Source organism: Haliotis rubra, unplaced genomic scaffold, assembly GCF_003918875.1.
Source record: "Haliotis rubra isolate DU_JTF1 unplaced genomic scaffold, ASM391887v1 Scf569, whole genome shotgun sequence".
In the NCBI taxonomy this organism is placed as follows: Eukaryota; Metazoa; Mollusca; class Gastropoda; order Lepetellida; family Haliotidae; genus Haliotis; species Haliotis rubra.
The window spans coordinates 95,961-123,904 of record NW_025767267.1 but is presented as its reverse complement, the minus strand read 5'-3'; the positions used below and the strand labels follow the sequence as shown (position 1 = coordinate 123,904).

General features: G+C 40.7%; 2 protein-coding genes across 3 annotated transcripts in view; one reads left to right on the top strand and one right to left on the bottom strand.

Moving 5' to 3' along the window:
• LOC124254221 (unconventional myosin-XVIIIa-like) overlaps positions 1 to 12,884 on the top strand; it is a 149,243-nt gene extending 136,359 nt beyond the window's left edge. The window contains 11 exon segments of the mRNA XM_046688108.1: positions 1,131 to 1,241; positions 1,735 to 1,858; positions 2,644 to 2,771; positions 3,350 to 3,463; positions 4,221 to 4,337; positions 5,346 to 5,429; positions 5,830 to 5,967; positions 6,937 to 7,122; positions 7,966 to 8,102; positions 8,784 to 8,941; positions 11,264 to 12,884. Of these exon segments, the coding sequence (XP_046544064.1) occupies positions 1,131 to 1,241; positions 1,735 to 1,858; positions 2,644 to 2,771; positions 3,350 to 3,463; positions 4,221 to 4,337; positions 5,346 to 5,429; positions 5,830 to 5,967; positions 6,937 to 7,122; positions 7,966 to 8,102; positions 8,784 to 8,941; positions 11,264 to 11,274 (1,308 nt within the window). The 3' untranslated portion in view covers positions 11,275 to 12,884.
• LOC124254223 (zinc finger matrin-type protein 5-like) lies at positions 15 to 27,686 on the bottom strand. 2 transcript variants are annotated; one of them, XM_046688112.1, is made up of 6 exons: positions 27,500 to 27,686; positions 22,842 to 22,904; positions 19,865 to 19,939; positions 19,339 to 19,632; positions 2,697 to 2,707; positions 15 to 29 (listed from the first exon to the last, which is right to left on the bottom strand). In XM_046688112.1, exons 1-4 carry the CDS (start codon positions 27,630 to 27,632, stop codon positions 19,361 to 19,363), a joined length of 543 nt encoding a protein of 180 aa, XP_046544068.1. In that variant the 5' UTR covers positions 27,633 to 27,686; the 3' UTR covers positions 15 to 29; positions 2,697 to 2,707; positions 19,339 to 19,360. The 2 variants fall into 2 exon arrangements, with proteins under 2 accessions (XP_046544068.1, XP_046544066.1); XM_046688110.1 differs by lacking the exons at positions 15 to 29; positions 2,697 to 2,707 and having other exon boundaries at positions 18,924 to 19,632.
• Positions 27,687 to 27,944: the final 258 nt, after the last annotated feature.

The following is a 27,944-nucleotide window of genomic DNA, read 5'->3' as shown; positions in this document are numbered from 1 at the left end:
TGGGTACTGGGAGCAGGGGGCAGGTGGGGGTACTGGGAGCTGGGGGCAGGTGGGCAGGGCTGGGAGCTGGGAGCAGCAGGTGGGTACTGGGAGCTGGAACAGTGGGTACTGGGGGTACTGGGTACTGGGAGCTGGAACAGGGGGGAGCAGGTGGGTACTGGGAGCTGGGTGGGTACTGGGAGCTGGGCACTGGGGAGCTGGGGCAGGTGGGTACTGGGAGGGGAGCTGGGGCAGGTGGGTACTGGGAGCTGGAACAGGTGGGTACTGGGGAGCTGGAACAGGTGGGCTGGGGCAGGTGGGTACTGGGGAGCTGGAACAGGGGCTGGGGCAGGGTACTGGGAGCTGGAACAGGTGGGTACTAGAGCTGGACAGGTGGTACTGGGAGCTGGGGCAGGTGGGTACTGGGAGCTGCAGGAGCAGGTACTGGGAACAGAACAGGTGGGTACTGGGAGCTGGAGTACAGAGAACTGGAACAGGTGGGTACTTGGGCTGGAGCAGGTTGGTACTGGGAGCTGGGGCAGGTGGGGAGCTGGAACAGGGGAGCTGGGGGCAGGTGGGTACTTGGAGCTGGGAACAGGTGGGTACTGAACAGGAGCTGGAACAGGTGGGGCATAGACAGGGAGCTAGGGGCAGGTGGGTACTGGGAGCTGGAACAGGTGGGTACTGGGGCAGGTGGGTAGCTGGGGCAGGTGGGTTCTGGGGCTGGAACAGGTGGGTACTGGGAGCTGGGGCAGGTGGGTATTGGGAACTGGGGCAGGTGGGTACTGGGAGCTGGGGCAGGGGCAGGTGGGTACTGGGAGCTGGGGCAGGTGGGTACTGGGAGCTGGGGCAGGGGCAGGTGGGTACTGGGAGCTGGGGCAGGTTGGGAGGTCCACCAGGCTGTGGTTGGGATAGGAGAGGGTGAAAGAGGTAGGGGTGGGATAGAGGATGACCCATGCTGGCTGAGGCTGAATCTGAGGCTGAGGCTGATATTTAGAGCTTCTGCAACAGTTGGATACAGTTAGTGAAAAATATAGAAGTTTAGCTGTAATGAAACATACTGGATTCACGTTAGCACTAACGTATCTGAAGTTGGCATTCTTGTCATTTTGATGCAGTACTTCATGAATTGTGTTTCTCCATATTTCCAGGGTAAACTGAGGCTGGAGATGAACCTGGAGCGTCAACGTCAGCAACACCTGAAGGAATTGGAGGAGAAAGATGAGGAGATGGAGGAGATGAGATTCAAGACCCAGAAGAAGGTAATGGCAAAGAATAAACTGGGGGGAGGCAATGTCTGAATATTAACATGTGATCATGTGCATCACTAGAAACATTATGAAGTTCCCCTGCTTGTCATGGGAGACAACTCCTTCGGATAGCGGCTTGGGAAGACCACTAGGAAGAAACACAACTCAATGGATTTTAATTTTTTTGTTCTATAAACCTATTGATCAGAAATAAGTTTCAGAGCAAAAAGGTTGTATCTAATCAAGTGTTAGAGGTAGTATTTTAAGAATTGTTATCATTGTTAATAATGCTTCAAAATTCATCGGTTAAGTGTTTTAAGGTATTGACTTTTCGTACATTAGGTAGAAGTGCTATGTGTTTTTGCAGGTGTCTGTCTAATCAGTCACTGTTGGTCTTTGCTGTCAAAAAGTAAAATCCAAATAAACATGATCAAGTTATGGCAAGACAAAACTGCTCGGCAGTGATAGTGATGTACAGAACGTAACCAATTTTGTGTTTTTACAGTTGCGGCAGATGGAGTCCCAGGTGGAAGAAGAATACGAGGAGAAGAGGAGAATTATGGAGGAGAAGAACAACCTGGAGAGACAGATGCAGGACATGGGAGCACGTGCCCCGGCCAGGGATAAGGGTAGGTTGAAGGCTGAGGGATGTGAAACATATCACTGGGACATTGGTCAAGATGGCAAATATATTTCAGTATTACAGTAAACTAGGGTTAAAATGGACTCACAGGGCCCACTTATTTTGTTGTAATGGTGTTTTTTATACACATTTAACAACAATATACAGCAAGTAGCCAGGACCAATAAATGCAGTTTGTTATATCTGTTAGTTTGTTATATCCGTTAGTTTGTTATATCTGTTAGTTTGTTATATCTGTTAGTTTGTTGTATCCGTTAGTTTTGTTATATCCATTAGTTTGTTATAGCAGTGAGTTTGTGATATCCGTTTGTTATATCCATTAGTTTGTTATAAGCTTGGCTTTATAGGTAGTTTGCTGTAATTAAGTCTTACCTTCCCATGATTGTGTGTTACTAGTGGGGTAAGGCAGTCTATGGGGAGGTGGGGTAGCCTAGTGGTTAAAGCATTTGCCTGTCACGCCGAAGACCCGGGTGCGATTTCTCACATGGGTACAATGTGTGAATACCATTTCTGGTGTCACCTGCCATGATATTGCTGAAATATTGCTAAAAGCGGCGTAAAACTAAACTCACTCACTCACTTGAAATCAGTGTGCTGTGAGTGATGTATTCATCATAAACTGCAGTGTGGTATCCCTCTAGGGTGGAACTATAAAACCAGCTTTAATCTGGACTAATACAAGTAGCCAGTAATGCCACTACCTGAGAACATGTGTGAGATGGTATGTGAAACATGACACATCGTTTATTGAGACTCGTGGAACTGTTCCAGATACCGAGAAGCGTCTGAGGAGGACGCTGAAGAAGACCAAGGCGTTGTTGAAGGATGCTGGCAACACACTCCAGAAACAGAAGACTGTAGAAGGAGCCAAGTCACAGATTAACCAGCTCAAGAACCAGGTGAGCAGGGCTACAGATAAGGGGCGTACAGGCGTGTAATGTACGCCTCAAAACCTCCACTTGCAGTATGATGTGTAAGTACACTCACACACCCAAAAGTTATCTGGAGCCCTGAGGTGAGGACAGCTTGGTTTTGACAGCATTCTCTGAATCATGTGTTGATTTGGCTTCTGGGTCATTAATGTGTGGAAAGACCCACTGACCTTCAGTGTGGGTTCTTGGCATCAGTATCTCGGAACAACTGGTCATTGGTCAACTGGTCATTGCTGAGGCCCATATACACCCAGAGTTTCAGTGTGGGTCCCCTTCATATCATTGGAGATCAGGCCTTCGGTAGTAATTCAGATACTACAACACAATTTCAATTCTTTTAAGCCTTGGGAAATATTGGAATGAAAACTGATCAGGTGAAGTGAAAGTGACTCTTGTAAGAATCAGTGTCCTATGTTTTGGTGATAATAGCATTGCATAGGATTGCCACGGACCAGGGTCAGTGACCACAACCTTCCATTCTGCATTGAGCTGAGAGTCCATCCATTGTGAAGGAGGGAGTATTGTTATCTGTTTCTGTGTTTCAGCTGGATGATGCCCAGTTTTCATCTCAGGCCGCAGTGAAGGCCAAGAAACGGATGGAGCTTGAAATACAGGACCTTCAGCAGCAGATAGAGGACTTTTCCCGCTCCAAGCAGGAGGTAATACCAGTAACAGTAGTAATAGTAATACTGATAGCAGTAATAATATTAGTAATAGTGACAGTAATAGATGGTGATGATGATGATGATGATGATGATGATGATGATGATGATGATGATGATGACAATGATGATGATGATGATGACAATGATGATGATGACGACGACGATGATGATGATGATGATGATGACGACGATGATGATGACGGTGGTGATGATGGCGGCGGATGATGATGCGGCGATGATGATGATGATGATGATGATGCGACGATGATGATGACGATGACGATGATGATGATGACGATGATGATGATGATGATGACGACGACGATGATGATGGTGATGATGACGACGACGATGATGATGATGATGATGACGATGACGATGATGATTTCGAATCCATTTAGACTTGTGAAGATTGGGGTTTGAATTGGTCTTCAGCAACCCATGCTTGTCATCACCGTGATATTGCTGGAATATTGCTGAAAGTGATGTAAAACTAAACTCACTCATTCAATCATGCTTGTTTTAAGGCGACTAAGTGGATTGGGTGGTCAGGCTGACTGACTAGGTTGACACGTCATCGTATCCCAGTTGCATAGATAGATCCTTATGTTGTAGATTAGTGGATTGTCAGGTCTAGACTTGATTATGTACAGACCGTGGCCATATAGCTGGGATATTGCATTAAACAGTTGCAAACAGACAAACATTCAATCCATATGGCTGGCTTACAATGTGTATGTTTGTCTTTCAGGCTGAGGACCGTAATATGACGCTTCTGAGAGAGAAGTCGGACCTCCAGAACAAGGTGGAGGAGAATGAGGAGGACATGGCTGAGGTCATGAAGAAATACAAGGCTGTGGTGCAACAGGTAATACCCTCGGTCAACCGTACTGTGTTGTGTGGGTCCGTGGGGGTGTCAACCGTACTGTGTTGTGGTGCAACAGGTAATACCCTCAGTCAACCGTACTGTGTTGTGTGGGTCCGTGGGGGTGTCAACCGTACTGTGTTGTGGTGCAACAGGTAATACCCTCGGTCAACCGTACTGTGTTGTGGTGCAACAGGTTATACCCTCAGTCAACCGTACTGTGTTGTGGTGCAACAGGTAATACCCTCAGTCAACCGTACTGTGTTGTGGTGCAACAGGTAATACCCTCAGTCAACCGTACTGTGTTGTGGTGCAACAGGTAATACCCTCAGTCAACCGTACTGTGTTGTGGTGCAACAGGTAATACCCTCAGTCAACCGTACTGTGTTGTGGTGCAACAGGTAATACCCTCGGTCAACCGTACTGTGTTGTGGTGCAACAGGTAATACCCTCAGTCAACCGTACTGTGTTGTGGTGCAACAGGTAATACCCTCAGTCAACCGTACTGTGTTGTGGTGCAACAAGTAATACCCTCAGTCAACCGTACTGTGTTGTGGTGCAACAGGTAATACCCTCAGTCAACCGTACTGTGTTGTGGTGCAACAGGTAATACCCTCAGTCAACCGTACTGTGTTGTGGTGCAACAGGTAATACCCTCGGTCAACCGTACTGTGTTGTGGTGCAACAGGTAATACCCTCAGTCAACCGTACTGTGTTGTGTGGGCCAATGTGGGTTCGGTCAACTGTACTGTGTTGTGTGGTTCCGTGATAAACTTGTAAATTATTGCTCAATTTCATTGTGTTGTGTCCAAAACTTGTAAATTATTGCTCAATTTCATTGTGTTGTGTCCAAACTTTTGGAGACCCGAATGAATGAAGTTGCTAAATGTTGTAAAACCTTCAGTCAAGGTCTTGAGGGAGTTTCACTCTCAGCACCACAAGAAGTGTTTTCTCTCTTTCACCTCTTCATGCCCATCCTGTTGTTTAACTGATGCCATTTTCTCGTTTCAGCAATCGGTTGATCATATAACACTTTCAGCACAGCTTCAGCAAATAGAAGATTTATCTACAGAGAAAAGTAGTCTTCAGCAAGAGGTAAGACATTTTGGAAAGATGAATGTATAATTTATGTTTCCTGAAACCACATTAAGCTAACTTGCAGTGATATGAAGGAAATACTTTAAAAGCAGCACTACACCAAGCTCAATCAGCAACCATTTTCTAATTTTGAAATCTGTAATTTTGTATCAGCAATTTAAAATTTTAAAATATTAATATATGTTCAATAATTCAGTTATTTACTGGTTTCCATGGGAACGTTTTGGTGGCTCAGTGGTTCAGGCATTTGCTTGTCACACCAAAGACCCAGGTTCTGACACATGCTTGACGTAGTGTCACCCCATCAATAATTACCATTATGGTAATAAGAAATCATCTTTGTAAATACCTTATATAAAATCATCTGGAAACTGTGACTGATCGTTTCCTCCTGTAGGTTGAGAACCTGTCATCCAAGGTCATGTCGTATGAGGACACTAGCGTCGACAAACACTCCGTCACACGGCTAGAGAACAAGATCCGAGAGCTGGAAGCAAAACTAGACCTAGAACAGACGACTAGACAGAGAATAGAGGTGAGAGACAAGAGGTGCCTTCAGTCCGAAACCTTTATTGTAATAAAATTTCTTATGGTCAAGAAAGATCACATAATACTACTCCATGGAACAGCTTTAATATATTCAGGAAATATTGCCAAAAGTTTTGACACTGTAGTAGACTTGCATGTTTAGCAGACCAATGTTATATAGCAGGAATATTGCTGAGTGTGATGTTAACAACAAATAAGAAACCATGTGTAGCAATATCGGACTGTATGACTGTTTTTCAGCAGTGTTGCAGCTATATGTCATGATGATGTGGCTAAGTGCGTGAGGTACTGAGTGTCTGTTGATGTACAGGTCCAGGTATCCAGGTTAAAGGATGATGTGACTAAGTGCCTGAGGTACTGAGTGTCTGTTGATGTACAGGTCCAGGTATCCAGGTTAAAGGATGATGTGACTAAGTGCCGGAGGTACTGAGTGTCTGTTGATGTACAGGTCCAGGTATCCAGGTTAAAGGATGATGTGACTAAGTGCCTGAGGTACTGAGTGTCTGTTGATGTACAGGTCCAGGTGTCCAGGTTAAAGGATGATGTGACTGCCGGAGGTACTGAGTGTCTGTTGATGTACAGGTCCAGGTGAGTAAAGGATGATGTGACTAAGTGGTGCGGAGGTACTGAGTGTCTGTTGATGTACAGGTCCAGGTGTCCAGGTTAAAGGATGATGTGACTAAGTGCCGGAGGTACTGAGTGTCTGTTGATGTACAGGTCCAGGTGTCCAGGTTAAAGGATGATGTGACTAAGTGCCTGAGGTACTGAGTGTCTGTTGATGTACAGGTCCAGGTGTCCAGGTTAAAGGATGATGTGACTAAGTGCCGGAGGTACTGAGTGTCTGTTGATGTACAGGTCCAGGTGTCCAGGTGTCAGGTTACTGAGGATGATGTGACTCCAGGTTAAGGATGATGTGACTAAGTGCGTGAGGTACTGAGTGTCTGTTGATGTACAGGTCCAGGTGTCCAGGTTAAAGGAACAGCTGGAGAAAGAGAAGACTGAGAAAGGAGACGCTGTTATGGCCAAAATGCAGATTGAGGAGTCCATGAAACGTCTCCAGAAACAGTTGCGAGATCTCCGAGAAGAGTTGACAGACTCCCAGAAGAAGGAATTTGATGCCTGCAATAAGAAGCAGGAACTGGTAAGAATTGATCGAAGTTTTGTTCAACATTCATGGTTCTGAAAAGTGTGGGGGGGCAGTGGGGTAGCCTAGTGGTTAAAGCGTTGGCTCGTCACACCGAGGACCCGGGTTCGAATCCCAACATGGGTACAATGTGTGAAGCCCGTTTCTGGTGTCCCCCCGCCTTGATGTTGCTGGCATATTGCTAAAAGCGGCATAAAACCAAAACTCAGTCAGTCAGTCTGACAAGTGTGAAAATTACCGATCAAGGGGAGATAATTCTGGCATATTCTGTCATGGCAACAGGTCTTTCATTGCCTAAGTTTTATCCAGTTCTAAGTACTTACACTACTCTATTATGAACATGGTATAAATATAAGTACATCTCTGGGGTAATACTCATAATACCTTTGTCTCCAGAGGAGAACGATAAACTGCAAAATCACTCATAATTGTTAATAGTTTAGAAATGCCAATACGGCACAAGGCAATGAATGCCCTGTGCCCACTAATGTCTGTTGTTTGTTATTTTTATACTCATCAATGGAAGAAGTAGTCAGGGTGTTAATTTGGCAAACACAGAGGCTTGGTTGTTATGAAGTTCATGACCTGTGAAGATCCGGGCTAGAATTAGTCTTCAGCAACCCAGGGTATTGTGTGGTCAGGCCCCCTGACTTGCTTGACATATGTCACTGTATCCCAGTGGTGTAGATCGATGCTCATGCTGCTGATCACTGGATTGTCTGGTCCAGACTTGATTATGTACATACTGCCGCCATATAGCTGGTATAGTGCTATGTGCGAGTTACACTAACAAAAAATACTAGGTTTTTTGTCTTCACATCCTCCATGTTGTTGATACAGGACAGCAGAGTAGAGGAGCTGGAGGTAGATGCTATACAGAACCAGTCTGACCTGAAGCTGGCCTTCAAGAGGATCAATGACCTGCAGGCGGCCCTGGAGGAGGACCTGGACAGTGATGACAGTCTCATGTCAGACAGGTCAGTAACACTTCCTGTTGCCCCGCCTACTGAAACCTGAAGCAAAATATACGATCACACTCCTGCAGTAGTGAAGGTGGTTTTGTAATCATGTAATCATAAACAGCTATAACATGTGGTTGAGACATTTGTTAAGTATACAGCATAGGTAGACAACTTCTTGGAGGGGCATTAAGAAGTTGGTGTTCAGCATAGGTAGACATTTATGACTCGTAGGAAAGGAATATAGATAACTTGAAGCATTAGTTGGTGTTGCATATCTTCAGATTCTCTGGCCAATGATTACCCTCTACAATACAACTATGACCCCTTGAGAATATTTTGCATGAGGATATTTGTCAACCTTTGGGTAGGAGGTAGGTGTGGACTTAAAGATGCTGCTGCTTACAGCTCAGCTAAGCGTTCCCTTTCCGTGTATAAATCTCAGCATAGAATGCATAGACTTATGATTGTCATAGGACTGTGGTCACTTTGTAAATTGTGATGACAATTCTGGTGCATATTTTCAGCATTTGTGAACATTACCGAAACAATGGCTAAATCACCTCACTCACTCTTCTCTGTGCAATCAAGTGATACTTCGGAACCCTGTTCGGCTAAATGATTGTGGTACTAAGATGATCGTAAATCATCTGCTTTCTACATGGGCTACGATTGCAATATTTGTTTTGTTTGTTTCAGTGATGACATCGATGACCTGTCGGACGAAGACATAGACAGCTTCTTAGCCAGTCATAATCAAGCTCCGCTATGGGCGCGGGGGAGTCGGTCAACATCAGTGACCAGTGGCTCTCACGAAGACACACCTCACAGTCCTAGGTTCAACGATATAGATTGTAGTAAGTCACTTGGTAGAATTTCTTCGCTAGGTACAGCAACGTGCGGTGAACTTGGACAAAGTACTGTGACTATGTGTCCCAGTCCACCCAGCTGTGAATGGGTACCTCGTTAGGATGAGAAAGCCACAACAATTCGGTGCACCTAGTCGCTGCAAGAGTTGTATACTCCCCAGGCGGTTGAGATTGATAATACAATGTGCCGTGGAGAGATTGAGATCCATTGATCGAGGGAAAAATACCAGTGCCTTGAGCATGCACTAGTTGCCTGGATATGTGCGCTATATAAATATCCTATAATAATAATAATAATAATAATAATAATAATATGGGTGACTATTACTCCATTTGTTCTAATGCAGTTCTTTTCTCAAACCTCTGTCACTCCCACACCGTGCAAAAAGGCGACTTGCGACACGGACTAGATGTGCAGAGTTATGTCCCTTTCGTGTATCAGAAACCTATGATCAATGGTTTGAATCCTAGATGCCCCCTTATTTTGGTGTTGCTTTGCCAGCACCATGCCTGTCGTAAGAGGCGAGTAACGGGATTGGGTGGTCAGGCTCGCTAACTTGGTCATCGTACCCATGGTGTGGATCGATTAATGAAATTTGCTATGCAAAATTTAGGGAGCAATCCGTCTTACGTGGACTATAAAGTAATTCAGCAATTTCAATTTTCAGCATAGTAAGACCTTCCATGGTGGGAGAAGTGTGTTTAAAGAATGGTAAATCTACACATTCTGCAATTATTGTATCTACATGTATATTATCTAACATCTTGGCTTTTCTGTCTTCTAGACTTGCTTTGTTTCTTTAAAGAAGGGAATGTGATTGTTTGTTTCCATAACAACACAATACTTCTATATATGAAAACTTTTGGAATTCCACATTCCATAACACAATGTTTCCATTTGCATAATATTTGGTCTGGTGTTACTCTGAATGATTAGTCTGTTTATATCCCATATATTTAAATATATATATACAGTCTGTACTAAACACACACGAGTCTATTGGCTCAATAAGCATTATATTTTTAGTAGAGTTTATTGTAACTATGTGGACCATTATTAGCAGAGTTCACTTGACCCAGGGGCGGTGTGGTAGCCTAGTGGTTAAAGCGTTGGCTCATCACGGCGAAGACCCGGGTTCGAATCCCCACATGGGTACAATGTGTGAACCCTTTTCTGGTGTCCCCCGCCGTGATGTTGCTGGAATATTGCTAAAAGCGGCGTAAAGCCCAAACTCAGTCAGTCAGTCACTTGACCCAACTGAATTTTACTAGACTCAGGCTCCGGACAACTGGTTAAAGTCGCAGACTGTTTTTACATCTTGTGATAACAAGTATCACTTCTAATAAGAACTTTTACATATAACATGAACACGGCATCTGTTGAAGCTCCTGTCTAATCCTTGCCATCATTGCTATCTTAGCTCAAGTGTATCAGTAGAATCTCCCCACCTGTATGGAATATTGCTAAAAGCAGCGGAAAACCATACACACTCACATTACTAACATATACAATATATAAGTGTTGACTGTTATGTTGTCTGGCTTAGAGTATATTCCATCATGCATATCTTGCTTTGATAATGACACCCAAACTTAAGTAAACATACTCCATTTTTAAAACATTAATAAATTTCATGAAAGCATATTGCTCAATTCACCGAATACACCACTGAATTGTAACAGCCCTACTTTGCAGTTAATATTGCCGAGTTGTGTACTTGTAAGAATTGGCCTCAATATATTTTTGCTCTGGCATTTACACAATTACAACTTGTACACTTCACCAAATGCTGAGATTCATATCTTAAGTTACGGTAATGTGAAAATTGGTTTGTGCACCATTTTTTCACTTTCCTACCTCCATAAACTGATGTTAATTGTTCAGTAATTCACATACGTAGCGTACCTTCTGTGGATGGTGAAGATATTAACGCATAGCTAGTGTAACCTCTGTAAATATTGTTGTTTTGTTCGGATATTGTTGTTTTGTTAAAAGTAATGCAGAGCAAGTGTAATTTATGTTAGTATTGTTGTTTTGTTCATGATATGATACCCATGAAGATCCAGGTTAGAATTGATCTTCACCAACCCATGCTTGTCGTAAAAGGCGAATAACGGGATTGGGTGGTCAGGCTCGCTGACTTTGTTGACACATGTCATCACTGTCTGGTCCAGATCAGATTATTTACAACCGCTGCCATATAGCTGGATTATTGCCAAGTGCGGCGTAAAACTCAGCTCGCTCACTCACTCTTGATATGAACGTGATGTATGATGAAATAGACATGACAGTATTGTTGTCCATTTCAGGTGAAGCATAGCACTAGATGTGAGGCGTGTGAGCCTGGTACAGCTCTTCAGGTTACCATTGGGCCAAGTGCAACAGATTGTGTGTGTGTCGTCATATCTCGCTGATCTATCCACATCGGCCGTCCGCTATACGTGTCAGCATTGTGTTGTACATTTCGATGTCATATCTCATCGCTGATTTAGTTACTTCATCAACACCCTGTTACTGTTTTCGTTTTCACTTGGACGGGAAGTCGACTTGCAGGGAAACCTTCTTTCTCTGTGACAACCTTGGACGTATTTCTGAGGAATTTATCTCCTGTGACAACATGTTGGCAATTGCTGTAATCGAAGGATTTGATTGTGGTAAATGAAAGGATGAGAGATGCAGTTGATTTAATCCTGGATGGAATTCATCGGTGTTGAACAAAGATTTCGACAGATTCCTGGTTTTGGAGGATTAAGCTGCATGCAAAAATTCCTGATTTTTCCAGATTCTGATGGTTCCCCATTTTGAACGAATCAACTAAAGTCCTCATGAGTTCCTGATTTTGAAGGATTTAACTACAGTTGAACTGGAAGGGTCAGAGGTCAAAGGTTTCAGTGGTTGAGCAGACGGAATCTTGTTACCGAAATCGTCAGTTGGGAAGATGCAGAGAAGTCATAATGATGTACCGTATGTTCGGAAACAGTGTTGTGTGGAACTGAATGATTTAATTGTAGTGAATACGGAAGGATTTTACTGCATTGTGGTTGAAGGATTTCACTGCAGTTCAACTGAAGGATTTCACAGTAAAAGAAGTGAAGTGCTGTGGATACCGAGGTTTTCTCTGCAGTACAATTGAAGGATTTCACTACATTACAAGTGAAGGATTTCACACTAGAAGTGATTCAATATACTGAGGTTTCAGCTGCAGTGTGATTGAAGGATTTCACTGCAGTACAACTGAAGGATTTCACAGCACTAGAAGTGATTCAATGTGGATACTGAGGTTTCAGCTGCAGGGTGAATATACTGTGATTGAAGGATTTCACTACAGTACAATGGAAGGATTTTCACTACATTACAATGGAAGGATTTCACTACAGTACAATGGAAGGATTTCACTGTACTAGAAGTGGATACTAAATGGTTCAACTGCAGTAAAACAAACAGACTCTGTGCTGTAGATATTGGTCCATTCAGTTACAAGGATATATGATGAACGTTGAGATGTAGATATTACAAAGCTTACATAGTGGTCTAAAGTTAAAGTGCTATGAAGTTTTATTTCAGAGTGCAACCATATAGAACGTATGTGATGCAGATAGAAATGGTTGTGCTCAAGGCCAGAGGATAGTCTATATGCAGATAGCAATCCAACAGCTCTAGGAAGTAGGAGGTGACACCATATGTGGTTCAAGGGCTGAAGTCCTCCAGTTGGACAGATCAATAGATTGGGTTCACACTGCGCTGAACACAACTTCCAAACAAAGATGGGGTGCATGTCCTCAAGAGATGACTTTTCGAAAAGAGAAACAAGCTCGCTTCTTAACATGTATTTCAAAGCAGAGATACTTGAATTCAGTAATGCAAAGGATTACTTTGACTAAACCAAGTACAGGTTGCCTGAAGGAAGTCGGGGGAAAATATTTGCCAGAATTAAATAAAACAAACAATTTCTTTTTTAAGTAGCATTTGGAAGCTGTTATGATGAAGAGAAGCAGTTTCGTTATTATGGATAGACATTGCATCTATTGCAATATGGGGCGGTTGGGTAGCCTAGTGGTTAAAGCGTTGGCTCGTCACGCCGAAGACCGGGTTTGAATCCCCACATGGGTACAATGTGTGAAGCCCATTTCTGGTGTCCCCTGCCGTGATGTTGCTGGAATATTGCTAAAAGCAGCGTAAAACCATACTCAGTCAGTCAATCTATTGCAATATATAGTTGTCTATCCAAAATTGTTCCACTTCAAAACATAGGTTGACGGATGCTCAGTGGTATGAAGACTGGAATGTGTATCCTAGAATAAGATACCTCTTTATGTAGGTGAAAGAATATCTTTCAAAGTTTTATTGAATGGATTCCGTTACTGAATGTTCTCAGATATAGGGGGCGGTGGGGTAGCCTAGTGGTTAAAGTGTTGGCTCGTCACTCCCGAAGACCCAGGTTCGAATCCCCACATGGGTACAATGTGTGAAGCCCATTTCTGGTGTCCCCCGCCGTGATATTGCTGGAATATTGCTAAAAGCGGCAAAACCAAACTCAGTCAGTCTGTCTCAGATATAGTAATGTCTGGTTTTGATTTGATTCGCAATATCCTCACATCAAGATGGCTGACGATTCATCTCCTAGTGTTGCCATCTCCTTATTACTGTGCCCTTGAATATTCTTTGGTCATATTATCTTTGGATATAATTCATACCCAGCACTCAGACTTGCAACAGTATGCCACCCTTCTTCTCTCAGTATGGGAGACTTATCTTTTCCTCTTTAGTCGTAAATGTCTGATGGGTTGTCTAGTTCATATCCAAGCAATGTCATTTTTTAAACACACGACTGGCACCGATTCAAGTCCCAATGTGTTATTTATTACCAGTGGTCATCTAATGTTGATGTTTTTCTGGTGATTTGATGATATGTTTGAACACCTGGGCTGAGGCTCGTTAAGGACAGACAGGTGTGCTTGGAACATTGCCAATGATACTCAAGAAACATTTGGTTACAGAATTTGTCTAGTAAAATCAGCAAATGTGTAAAACTTCTATACATATCTGTTAGAATATTTGATGTATCTAATTGATTGATATTAAATTTGACAAATTAACTGAATACACTATGTTCATAATTATCATGTATTCAATGAATGGGTATCACATATTTTGACAAATCAGACAGTATAATATGATTATGTACCTAACAAACATATATTGATAAGTGAATTTCTTGTGCCAACTTTATATAGAACAGCACTTAGTTAATAATTTCATTTGGTATAATTAACTAGTACTAGCTTCATAATCATCATAATTAAATAAGATTAATATAATGAGTAACTAATCGGACACCGTGATTTCTCTGAAATAGAAATATTTCACTTAAACTCAAACATAATATCGTAGACACAATGCTTAATTTGTTCAGCTCAATTGTTTTGTGGAAAACAAATTTGAATTGAAATATACTTATCAGTTTGAAAAATAGCATTGTGTGTGTTATATATTTAGTTATGACAGTAGCATATGGAACTGTCTTTATAAAATTATTCTCAATCTAATGGGCTTTTCAGCATTTTTAGTGACTTGTTTGTGGAAATAACATTATCATGTAACTGTGATTTAGTCCATCTTTCAGTATTATCATTCATGTTATACTCGATGACTACTATTTATGTTGAAGTACTGTGTAACCAGTTCCTCAAATTGTGTTCTGTGTACGTACTTGCTCAGATCTCTTGGGTTTAAACAAATATCTGATTGTAAATCAATGGCTGGGCGGTTGGACTTTGACCTTATGGGGCGATGGGGTAGCCCAGTGGTTAAAGCGTTTGCTTGTCATGCCGCTAACCCAGGTTCGAATCCCCACATGGGTAAAATGTGTGAAGCTCATTCCTGGAAGCCCATTCCCTGCCGTGATATTGCTGGAATATTGCTAAAAGCGGCGTAAAACTAAACTCACTCATTCACTTGGACCTTATATTTGATTTGTTTGTTAAAAAGACCGACAAAAAACACTGAAATTAGAAAAAGGAAGACAACTTTTGGGGAATTTTAATATCCGGAGAAATAAAATTACAAGCATGAACTTTTATCCCCACTGTTTGTGAGAAATGATTAATATACATAAAATCTTTATTTTACAAAACCAAAGAAACCAATCAGTGATATATTTGTATCGTTTTGCAATAATGGTTCCATATTGTTGGATCTTTGAGTTTGTTTTCATTTTCCATGGAATTTTAGACCATTATTTTGGTAAACAAACTGATAGCATGAAGCCTTCGTGCAAGAGACTTTTACTTTCATTAATGTTTACTGTTTACCATAGATGCCAGACCAAGTGGAATGGGAAAAGAATTATGTCCAAAAACATGAATATTGGTCTGCTGGAGTGCCATTTAATTTTTTGCACATATAATATACAAAATTTTTAAATGTGAACAGAACAAAGGTACTTTATCGTTGCAGTACTTTCATGCCGCCTTCTTTAGTTTATGCCCAAGAGATATAATATCATATGACTATCTTATAACCATGTATTTCGACATGTGCTTTGTGTTACAGCCAGTACAAGATTAGGTTTTACATTATGGTGAACTTGACGCATATTTGGCAACATTGGAAACAACATGCTAAATCATCTGTTATTCTAATACTTCGAGGACCAACAACACGGACAACTTGTTGGTTTTATAACTGCCAACAGCCCCAATATCATGTTATAAAGTATATATACAGTATTAGCCTAATATCTTGCTGCAACATAGATAAAGCATCCACGGAGATCTGGATCCGTCACCATACGTCCATTTCTGTTAGAGTACTCTCCCCTTATTGATATTGTTATGTACGAAACCACGAACGAACCAATCAGAATGTTCTTATGACTATAAGTATTTTGGTCAATGAATTCATCCAAATTTAGGTCAACAATCTATACCTGTTGGAGACGTCACTATAGATCAATCGTAAGACTTGACGACTTGCTGTTGTTCTTTGATGGCGTGTCATTCTCAATATCAACCACTTGAGTGTGTAGTTTCGACTTGATTATTTACAAACCGCTGTCATACAGCTGCAATATTAGTGAAAACAGTTTTAAACAACCATATTTAGGTATAGCTCGTATCTAAATATGCAAAACAGAATCACATCTGTTTTATTCTACATAACATGAGATTGTAGACAGCAACCATGTCATGTTAAAATATCTATGTAAACTTACATGTCGCCATTCAGCTTGGTATAACACGAGTGGTGACAAATACGCACCTAATGGGCAGATTATCCTCCGTATTTCAGTATCCCAGTTAAACCATATTCATCTGTTACATCCGTACATAAAATATGGTTGTAAACGGCAACCATATAATGTTAAAATATTTACATAAACTTACAAGTTGTCACTGAGCTTATCTTGGTATAGGACAAGTGGTTACCAGTACAATGGGCAGATTATCCTCAGTATATTAGCGTCCAAACTATACTTGTAGTTAAGCCATATTGAGTCCAACTGTGTCCATATCATACTCGCGTCTCAGTTTCGTAGATACATTCCAGACCTTTTACATCCCTTGTTGGTGTACTACTCCTTATATTTAAACATTTTCTACTTCTTTTTTACATTTTTTAAAAATAAAAATGTGTTCAGTGGCTATTTGTTATTTTTTTCATAAATATATGGCTTTCTGTCTTTGCTTTGTTTCCAATTTCGATTATAAATCTCGTATTTCGGACATGTCATTTAGGTGTTATTGACATACAGGGCGTTTTAGATGTCTACTGATGCTAGGAATGAAGGTGAATGTCACCAAATGTATTTTCGTGTACATAATAAGTTTAATAGCTGAGTGCACTGAGCAGTGAGAGTTGAAGGAGAATAGCCCAGTAGGTTAGGATGTTGACAGTGGTTGCAGAGGACTGGGTTTGAATCTCTGTGATACAATCCTTACTTACCCAAGTGGTGTGACTGAGGTATTGCAGAAAGGGCACACGCACTACATACTTAACAGTGAGACAAAATAACAGTAGGCTGTCACAGTATATTCAGTCTAACTAGTTACGCAAATTAAAGAATGTTTTTATTTTCAGTTTTGGTTTAAGTATCCTAATTATTAAGTTTTGTAGGCATGTACAATTTGGATGCAGTTATTACAAGTAGTAATGTAGCTGTTGTACAAAAACTTGATTTAACTTTCATCAGTGCAAGTTTACTGCAGAGAAAAATAGATTGCAACTTTGTCTCAAAAATTTATCAAGTTGAACTGAAATGTGTATAGTAGAATAAACTTTTTATGGATAATACTCCTTGTCATAATATCTAACTCCTTGTTCACATATAATTAATACAATATTTAAGAGCTGATACTGATTTTGTATGCAAGGCGACTGCTATCATTGTCGTGATAATAGGAATGGGTAAATCTTTGATATGTTTTGTAAATAATTTAAGAATTTATCTCAAAGTGTATTTTACCAATCTTGTTAACACTAGATCCTTAATTCCGATATCTCGTGTTCTCTTTGACCAATCACCATCTAGATTTCTGTTTAAATTAGCAACAGATTTGGTTTTGGTATCTCGAAAACGAACTTTCAACTCCCCTTTCTGTCGAGTTGTCAGATCTTAATGCAGAGACAGAATATACTGGAGTCCAAGATATAATTTTATTGAGATTGGCTTATTCAAAACATATATATATATTTATAGTGAAAAAGTAATCTCGTCCTCTGCAGCTTTGGTTTGCCGTAGTTACACTTGCTTCAAAATACATTTAAGAGTGTTTAAGGGATTTTGTAAGATTTAATATCAGATTAATATCCAAATCACTTATGTGTACTTAAGTAAAGAATGGCTTAAATATAGTGATCTTTTCAAATAAAAATTTAGAATTGTAACAAATGGTGCCTTGTTACATGCATTATGCAGATAGGTGTTGTAAATTGTTAAGATGTTAACATTTTGTCAAGTTATAAAATTGCTCTTCTGCCAAAAGTAAGCTGTAAATTGTTTACAATTTTACATCTGTTATGTACATTGTTAGCATGTTTTACTGTGCACAGCATATCTCGTAGTTACTGTTGATTAAAGACATGCTGTTGTTGTTGCTAGGTTGTTACAGCTGAAAGTGTTGCCGTGGAGATGATTTCGTTGCCGTGGAGCTGACCTAGGCTTTTCTGCTGAATTATAGTCATACCTTGGTGTTCTAACCTTGGGCATGAATATTCATTTATTAGTTTCTTAAGAAATCTCCCAGTGTTTCACATTTCACTTTAACAGTTCTGTTTAAAAGATGGAGACAAAGTGTCATTTCCAGTAGTAGTAGTAGAATAGGAAGACTGGTTTAAGTGTATTTCAACACAAAGAAATGATTCATTTTTAGTTAATTTTTGTTTCATTCTTTGATTTCATCAACATGTTCATATCAACCCCCACCTCGACAAATATCAAAATTTTACCGAATTTAACGGCACCACTTCTTGGTCCACTACTGGCATAAACAGGATGGCAAGATTGAAACAGCAGAGGTTGATACGTTCTCTGTCCATTTATTGACTTGTAGAATTTCTGTACATACAGGAAATTAAGAAATGGTTCCCATAATATATGACATGTAATAAATCTTATAATCACTGTTGTGTTGGCATTGATTCTTTTCTATATTTTTGTTGTTGAATGCTGCAATCAGCTTTGTTTGTTTGTTTGTTCTTGTTTAATGCCACCCTCAGCAATATTCCAGCAACATGGCAGCAGTAAATAATCAAGCCTGGACCAGACAATCCAGTGATCAACAGCATTAGCATTGATCTATGCATTTGGCAACCAAGTCAGCGAGTCTGACCACCCAATTGCATTATGCCTCTTACAACAAGCATGGGTTCCTGAAGACCAAGTCTAACCCGGATCTTCACTGGTACACAATCAGCAATATTCCAGCTATATGATGACTGTAAATAATCTAGTCCTGGCAGTTGGGACATGACATGTGTCAAACAAGTCAGCGAGCCTGACCATCCGATCCCGATAGTCGTCTCTTACAACAAGCATGGGATGCTGAAGATCAATTCTAACCTGGATCTTCAGGGGATGTGTGGATTCTATAATCTGAGTGAGCAGGTTAGGTTAAACACCACTTTCAACAATGGTTCAGGTATGTCACGGCAGGTCACTTAATGTGGAAGTAAAACCCAAGTGATGTAGGTCTCGCATCTCTACCATTATGGTGAAACCCGGAAGTACTGACTGACTGAGTTTGGTTTTACGCCGCTTTTAGCAATATACCAGCAACATCACGGCGGGGGACACCAGAAATGGGCTTCACACATTGTACCCATCTGGGGATTCGAACTCTGGTCTTCGGTATGACGAGCCAACGCTTTAACTACTAGGCTACCCCACTTGGAGGTAGAGAATACACTCATCCCCACTCCTCCAGTGGCAGATACTTGTAGGCGTCTGGGAGTGGGGGTAGGAGTGAGGGGGGCAGGTTGGGGATATTGGCAAGACTTGGAGGTAGAGAATACACCGGAAGCTGGTACACTGCGGCTTCATCTGATGGCTCTGGGATTCCACTCTTCACATCGTCCTCGGTCTTCAGTCTCTTGGCTCGTTTGTCCAGCCATTCCTCTAGCGTTGGCACCTTCTCCTCCTCTTGTCTTTGCTTAATGGAGGCCTCTCTCTTATTCCTGACTGAAGGAGAGAGATAAATAATACAATATCACACAGCCAGTCTCGAGTCTTTCTCTTACTCCTAACTGAGGCTGGAAGATATATTGTTACATGTTACACACACCTGGTGTCATTCAGCCCATTATCTATGGGCTATATTTCATAGTTCCAGCTATGTAGAAAATGTAGAACTTAACCGACAACTGAACAGATGAATCCCAATATAAGATAAAGCAAGAGGACTGGTACTCACTTTCATTCTCCAGCTCTTCCCTGACTTGGTCCGTCACATGTGACCATCGACAGTTGACACCAAAATGACATTCTCCTGGAAGAACAAAGACATTTATGTATCTAGTGAAGCTTTAGACATCAAGCAACAGTTGAGATTAACACTCAATGTTCTTTTTATGTTTTATAAGATCTCTACTCTATTATCATACAGGGATTTACCTTGAGTCCTGTATTTGAGGGTCCCTGGGACTCATACTCTTAATTTTCAGGGTCCTGGACAACAAAATGGGGGTCCCAGACACTTAAATATTATTATTAATACTGTTATTGTATTGTGTATCATGATCATCACATTGTTACAGTAATTAAATTGCAAATAATACCATAACCCAGCTAGTAGCAAACTCAGTGATAAGTTATGTCACTTGATTGGAATTTTTACAAAAAGTATTTGGACTTTTTCAGCGTCCCTGTGGACGAGCTAATAAATTTTGCTGCGTCCATTGTCAATTTTTATGCATATAGGACGTGAATTCCTGCATCCTGTAAATCCCTGATCATAAATACAGTGGGCCTGTTTGTGGACATATCCTTGTTTTGAGCCCATTTTGTTTAGTTCTAGGATCAACAGAAATCATATCATTTCTGAAGTGAGTGAGTAAGCTAAATTGTACATCATAATATATCAGCCATATCATTACGACAAAAAGTTATACATTTAGAATAAATATATTAATACTTTATAAAAAGCTGTCATCGAAGAACAGGATGACAACTAGATTATCACAGATTATATTTAAAACTAGTTTCAGATCATTTTGATATGCCAAATCATCATTCAACAACACAATATAGAATCTGGCTGCAGATCACCAGCAACCAAAGATGGACCACCATACTGGGGACCATGGAGATTTACAACACTCCTTCCCCAGCCGGATTTATAGAATCCCTTGCGCTGTTGGCGACTGTATGCACGTATAATATCATTTCTGAAATGAGGATGGACCCATGTACTTAGCAATCTCAAACGTTAGCAATATTTTGCACTATATTATGCAGGGTGAGTGAGTGAGTTTAGTTTTACGCCGCACTCAGCAATATTCCAGCTATATGGCGGCAGTCTGTAAATAATCGAGTTTGGACCAGACAATCCAGTGATCAACAGCATGAGCATCGACCTGCGCAATTGGGAACCGATGGCATGTGTCAATCAAGTCAGTGAGCCTGACCACCCGATCCCGTTAGTCGCCCCTTACGACAAGCATGGGTTACTGAAGATCAATATTCTAACCCGGATCTTCACGGGTTATGGTACAGGGTAGCTCCTCGGATTCACATTGCTGCCCGGTGTCCTTGCCCAAATGGTGACAAGTTGAGTGTGTGAATAAATTAGGTATCCATTCAAACATCAACATTAATTTGGACAGAATAGGCAGGAATATATGATACCGTGCCAACGTAATTCAGGATTGAAGTTTTATTGATTGACATTCATCAGCTGATGCCTCATGTGAACAAATTCCATCATGTGCAAAGAATATACATTTTTAATGAAATCACCAATTTTAAGGGCTTTTCCCCAGGTTTTTTCTAATAAATGTTCCTTATAACTAATACTGCCATGCTATGAAATGCATGCATGCAACAAATACACTGGAATTGTAATTAAACAATAAAAGTAGTTACAATTTTACAATGCGCATAGCTTTATGCTGTTGAGCGCATGTTTGTTCGTGAATATTCGTCAAATTTAATCACTAGTTTACTTCATTCTGGTGTGTTAAACTAAAACAACAAAATTCCAATTAATCGAAAATATGTTTTTTTTAAAATCGATAATCGTTTTTAATCCTTTTTTAATCCTTCTTTCGACATCGACACCACTACCCACTATTTTCAATACTCGTGGGTTATTTAGGTGGGGATGTATGCTCCTGTGCACAGTGCTCAGGTCACAAATCAGTTGAAGTTAAGCAACATTGGGTGCGGAGAGTCCTTGGATGTGTGAACGTGTTTGGCAGATTGACTCCTGAGAGTTTCTAGGAGTTCAGTCCTGCCCCACAACGAAGCACATGTGATACATCTGGTATCACCTTAGGCAAGATAGTTTGTTCAAACATACCTCTTGTTCACTCAGCAGAAAATGGGTACCCGGTGGGATAGTCATGTGACTATAACCATCTAGCGCCTCACAGGCAGCTTGGGTTATCCAAGGTAATAAGGTGCTGTCCAAGCACTTAGAGGAGAGACTTTGTGCCTGGAGTATTTAGTGCTATAAAAATACACTCATTATTATCAATATTGCATGTGAGTGTAGCTGATTATACAAACCAAATTGATGCTTGTTTCATAGCGTTGGCCGACAATATATGTGGTCTTATATAAAGTAACTGCGACCACCTCCGTGGTGTAGTGGTTTGAGCGTCCGCCCGGAGAGCGGAAGGTCGCGGGTGTGATCCCCGACAGCATCATACCAAAAGACGTTAAAATATGGTACTTGTTGGTCCCTGCATAGCGTTCGGCATTAATGGGTACAACAAGGACTGGTCGGCTCAGAGTCAGTGTAATGTGTCTGAGTGGGGTATTCATGCTTCACTGCGGTATGGTATCTCAGTGAGCTAGCACTATAAAACCAGCTTCAGTCTGGGCTAGTACAAGCAGCCACACATACACATACATACGCATGCACGTCGTCATTTGAGTTAAATATTCTCAAGCACGACGCAAAACCCAATTTCACCTCACCTCACCTCACTATAAAGTGACTGCAGCACACTGTATATGTAACTGTCTTTCAATGGCAAATGGCAGGTACTTATTACTAAGGATTGAAACATATTTTGCATTAACTAAAAAAATGACCCATCATGGTGTTTCTCAATATGGATGATATATACCAAGTGTAAGCTAACTTCGTGTTGCTGAGGACAAACACAAATTAAATGGGCAAATGAGGTTATAACAGATAACTTTAACATTATTTAACACAGTACCTGTAGTTCTGAAGTTGTGACACAGAGGCAGTTTGGAGGACTCCGCTAAGATCTTGGCTGGATCTGCAACACAACAAACATGCTTGAAATATGAACACAGTGAGTGAGTGAGGGTGTGTGGGCATGTGTGAGTGAGAAAGAGATGTTTTCAACAGTATTTCAGTTGTATAACAGTGTGTTAGGAAGGTGAGGTGAAATTGGGTTTAACATCGTGCTTGAGAATATTTCGCTCATATGACGACGTGCATGCATGTGTATGTGTGGCTGCTTGTACTAGCCCAGACTTAAGCTGGTTTTATAGTGCTAGCCCACTGAGATACCATGCCGCAGTGAAGCATGAATACCCCACTCAGACACATTATACTGACTCCGAGCCGACCAGTCCTTGTTGTACCCATTAATGCCGAGCGCCAGGCAGGGACCAACAAGTACCATATTTTAACATCTTTTGGTATGACGTGGTCGGGGATCGAACCCGTGACCTTCCGCGCTCTGGGCGGACGCTCTAACCACTACACCACGGAGGCGGTTTTGTTTGGAAAGTGGTGCTCCATAAAAGGTCTCAGACATTTACCATTTTCTAGACACCCACAAGCATGAATATGGTGCTGACAGATGTAGAAATGACCTGAGACTCGAACAGAGGATCCTGGTGTGCCTAAGGGATGCAACTCTGTATAGTAATCACTGCTTCTTAGACAATTGGGCAACCAGTGTCCCTTAATGAACAAAGATTAACTTTGAGGCACTAATTATTAGATTTTAACACATAATGATCATGGTAACATATGAAAGTTATTTCACTGTTAAACCAAACAATTCTTTTGGGAGTAAATGTTTCCTTATACACAAAAACAAAACAAAAGTAGGTTTTGCCAGTTATGTGAAGACTGAATGGGGCTTGAGTTGCATCGTGATGAACAATGTACCTATTTGGTATCTACTGACTGACTGACTGAGTTTGGTTTTACGCCGCTTTTAGCAATATTCCAGCAACATCACGGCTGGGGACACCAGAAATGGGCTTCATACATTGTACCCATGTGGGGATTCGAACCCGGGTCTTTGGCGTGACGAGCCAGCGCTTTAACCACTAGGCTACCCCACCGCCCCATTTTGGTATCTACAGTTTTGTGAGTGTGTAAAGTTTGAATAGGCAGTCTTTGATATTACTAAAGACTTACATATATTATCAACTTTATGGAGGTATAAGTACACTCTGTAGACATTGAATTTTACATTTATACCTCCATAAATGCAAAATATATTTAAACCAAACTTGATTTATTTCCTGGCCTCAGACAACAGTCAATCCTGCACAGTGATGTCTCCAGCAATATCACAAGACAGTCTTACAATCAATCAATGTCAGTCATCTAATGACAACCATAGGTCACTGGGGATCTAATAAGGTAAAACTACAGTGAGTGAGTGAGTGAATTTTACATCGCATCGGAAATATTACAGCCATATAGCGATGAAAACAAGGTAATCAACTTAAATAGCTGTCGACAAAGGACAGTGGTAAGACTACAGAATGCCGGATACCTTCCACCATCTTTGAAACCACGCGAGTTTACTTAGGGTTAGGGTAAGGTTTAGGGTTAGGGTAAGGTTTAGGGTTAGAGTAAGGGTTTAGGGTTAGGGTAAGGTTTGAGGTTAGAGGTTTAGGGTTAGGGTTAGAGTAAGGTTTAGGGTTAGAGTAAGGTTTAGGGTTAGGGTAAGGTTTAAGGGTTAGGGTTAGGGTAAGGTTTAGGGTTAGGGTTGGGGTAAGGTTTAGGGTTAGGGCTAGCGTTAAGGTGACATGACACTAAACAAGATAGCTGGTAGGTATCCGGTATTCTGTAGGTGTACCTCTAATAACCTTGTATTCCTTTTATGACAATTCTGAAACATAGTTTTTACATTTCAGATCTCTAAGATTGGACATTGTAGGGTAGAAACATATAATCTTGAGGGCACTGTAAATATTACCTCTTTTATAGCCAACAAGGAAATGCAGCATACTTTGGTTATAATATATTCTAACGGACTAATAATTTCAGTTCATTTGCAGTTCGTTTTACGCATTTTGACAAAAAGAGACAGCAACTGTTTTTCTGTATTCATCAGTTCATGAGAAAAATTAATATATCTTTTTCTACACAACTGGGACAGGTACTATCAACCAAGTCAATTAAAGGGCCACTGATCCAGAGCGATTAATGTTTCCAGCCAACAGTCTAATTACGAAACCTAGCTGCAAACTGGTCAGCCCCTGCTCCCTCGACCGTGACGGACGCAGGGACTGGGCTACTGTCTACCCTGGCAGAATTTCTTCAACCTAATCAATGGGACATTAGGAAGGGTGGATGCCCATCAGATGCCGTTATTTGAAAATATCCCTGGTAGTTCTTGTCCGATTGTAATAAAGTATCCCAGCAGTGTAGGCTTTTTCAGATTTTCAAATGTTTTGATGGTATAGTGACTGATCCAATTTGATCCTATTTCTGTGTATTTTACCTCGATATTAAATCATGTAAAAATATGATGTCTATTACGCATGCTATAATATCAAAAACACACATTTGATATATTTGAATCCATAAACTAAACAACCCCACTTTGCCATTGCAAAAAAAATCTGAAATTTTACTTAGGTACATAGGTATATACAGTTTTTAACTAAGTACACAGCAAATGCTTATATATATTTCTTATGTAACAATGAAGTTCCGTTCATATATCCTCAAAACAGTGTCGGCCCATAAGGTTTTTTTCAGGCAATCAAACTTGCATGCAATACAGCGATTACTACTCTCTTGCTGTAACCCTTGTTTGGTGGTAAACCTACACATGTTATTTAGTCATCATTCACTTGATGGTCAGTTAATGAATTTAGGTATAATTAGTGACAACACCACACAGATTACCCGACAAAGGTTCCCATTTGGCATTTCTTGTGTCTGGAGTAAATAACCATCATTATAAATTGAGGTCTGATGCAAAGGTATTACATCTTATGTAATATGCGCATGTTAGTGCAGCAAGAGGAATTATCAGCTGAGTTACAGAACAAACATTGATCAAAGGATTAACCGATAACACGCTGATTGATTAATTGCTTTTTGCCTGCACAGAGGATTTGTCAAAATGTAGTGTTTATGTATGTAGATTTACTAATCTATACTGAATACACCCTGTCGTAAAGTCTCTTTGTAAAAACAACGTCCTTCCTTCAAAGGATTAACCGCCAATACATTGATTGATTGCTCATTATTGGCTAACTAAATTATTTTTTAAAGAATGGCAGACATCATGCAATTAGTTGCCAGGTGTGCTATCTTGGGTGACCAATGGGACTATACACCAATGTGAAAAACCTGAAACGATAGATCACCTTTTTCGCATATTAGACTGTTAAAAGACACATGACATGGAACAGGATACTTTGTCAGCTGCAGATGAATGGCATCTCATTCCTTCATGTGGATATTGATGGATACATTCCCCGAACAAGGTAATAGCCTGATATTGTTGCTATAACTTTAGTCTGTTTTAATTTTAATATTTGCATTTTGTTTTTATTTATTTGTTATGGTATTCCAGAGAATAATTTTTTTTTTGCTGTGAAGTGTAATGCGACAGACAACATACACTAGGTCGCACTTAGGGCGTGTGTGTGAAATATGATACTATGAAAGATTATCGAGTAAAAAAGATTTCATCTTTGTTGATCAGTCTATACTTATACTATCAATTGCGCATGAGGGTGGCGCAGCAGAGGTAACGAACCAGTCATGAATTCTGTGATATTATCAATTGCGCATGAGGGTGGCGCAGCAGAGGTAACGAACCAGTCATGAATTCTGTGATATTATCCGGGTACTAACTGGTGAAAACAATAACAAAAGCAACAACCAGTCCACGGAGATTGCTCTGGATCAGTGCCCCTTTAACAGATGATTGTTATCCCCTAAGTCCACAGGAACCCGTTATTACAATGTAGGTTAAACATAGACCATAGATATACATGCACGTCACATATATAAATAGCGTATACATAGCTGTTAAGCTTTAATTTCATGATATAAGCCAGTTACAATGTATGGTACTCTTTGAAAAGTATTCAAGCAAGGAGACATTGAATTATCAGACACTCTGTATAATCCGACTTTTTTTCCCAGTCTAAGTGAGTGTCGGATTGTTTAGAGTCCACTGTACTCTATTAATATATGTGACGTGAGTGTAGATCTATGGTCCGTGTTTAACCTACATATAGCGATAACGGGTTCCTGTGCCTTAGTTGCCTCTTATATTTGTTCGGTTTGTTGTTGTTTATGCATCACTCAACAGCAGAAAAACTATATATGAAGTTTAAAGTTAAATTTAGTACAGACAGTCCAGTGTTTGATATCATGAGCACGCAGTAGGGAAATTTTGAAATGCCTAATCTGCTGGATAACAGACTTACACTAAGTTACAGGTTGTGCTAATGTCGGCTTGTGTATTTGTGTCCTGCTATTACTTGTTCACTTCTTCAGAAGCGAACAGTCGCAAGTCGGAGAATCCGCTTTCGAAGACTTCAAAGTCTACATAAGACCAGGCTTATCATCAACTGGATATTAGACAGGCGGGTATCTCCATGATGAATTTAGAAGTTACCAATATTCAATTACCTCTTTTTACGAACGAATCGTAATGAGCTTTCTTCTGTTTTTGGTGATATACACCCATTAAATGATTCTTCCTGTTGGTCGCATTATCTGCAAAAGACTTATCACAATAATCACAGTAATACCGCTTTCCCATCGTTGAAGTTTCCCGGGTATTTCTACACTTGTACACAGTTTTCGTGATATTCAAGAGCAGATAACTCTAATCGGGTTCAGGCTGAAACGTCACCACAGCAAAACGGCACCTGGCAAAAACGGCACCATTTGAACCTCGACTTGGCGAAAACGGCTACAAATCTTATGGCGAAAACGGCACGTGTCGGAGAGGTCAAAAATTGCTGAAATGGTGGTTGACTATCATTCGAAGTAGCCACGAATGAAACCAAAGTATGACGAGGTATCAGCTCTCGCAGGTCGAACTCTCAGTGTTGTGTGCCATCTCCACTTC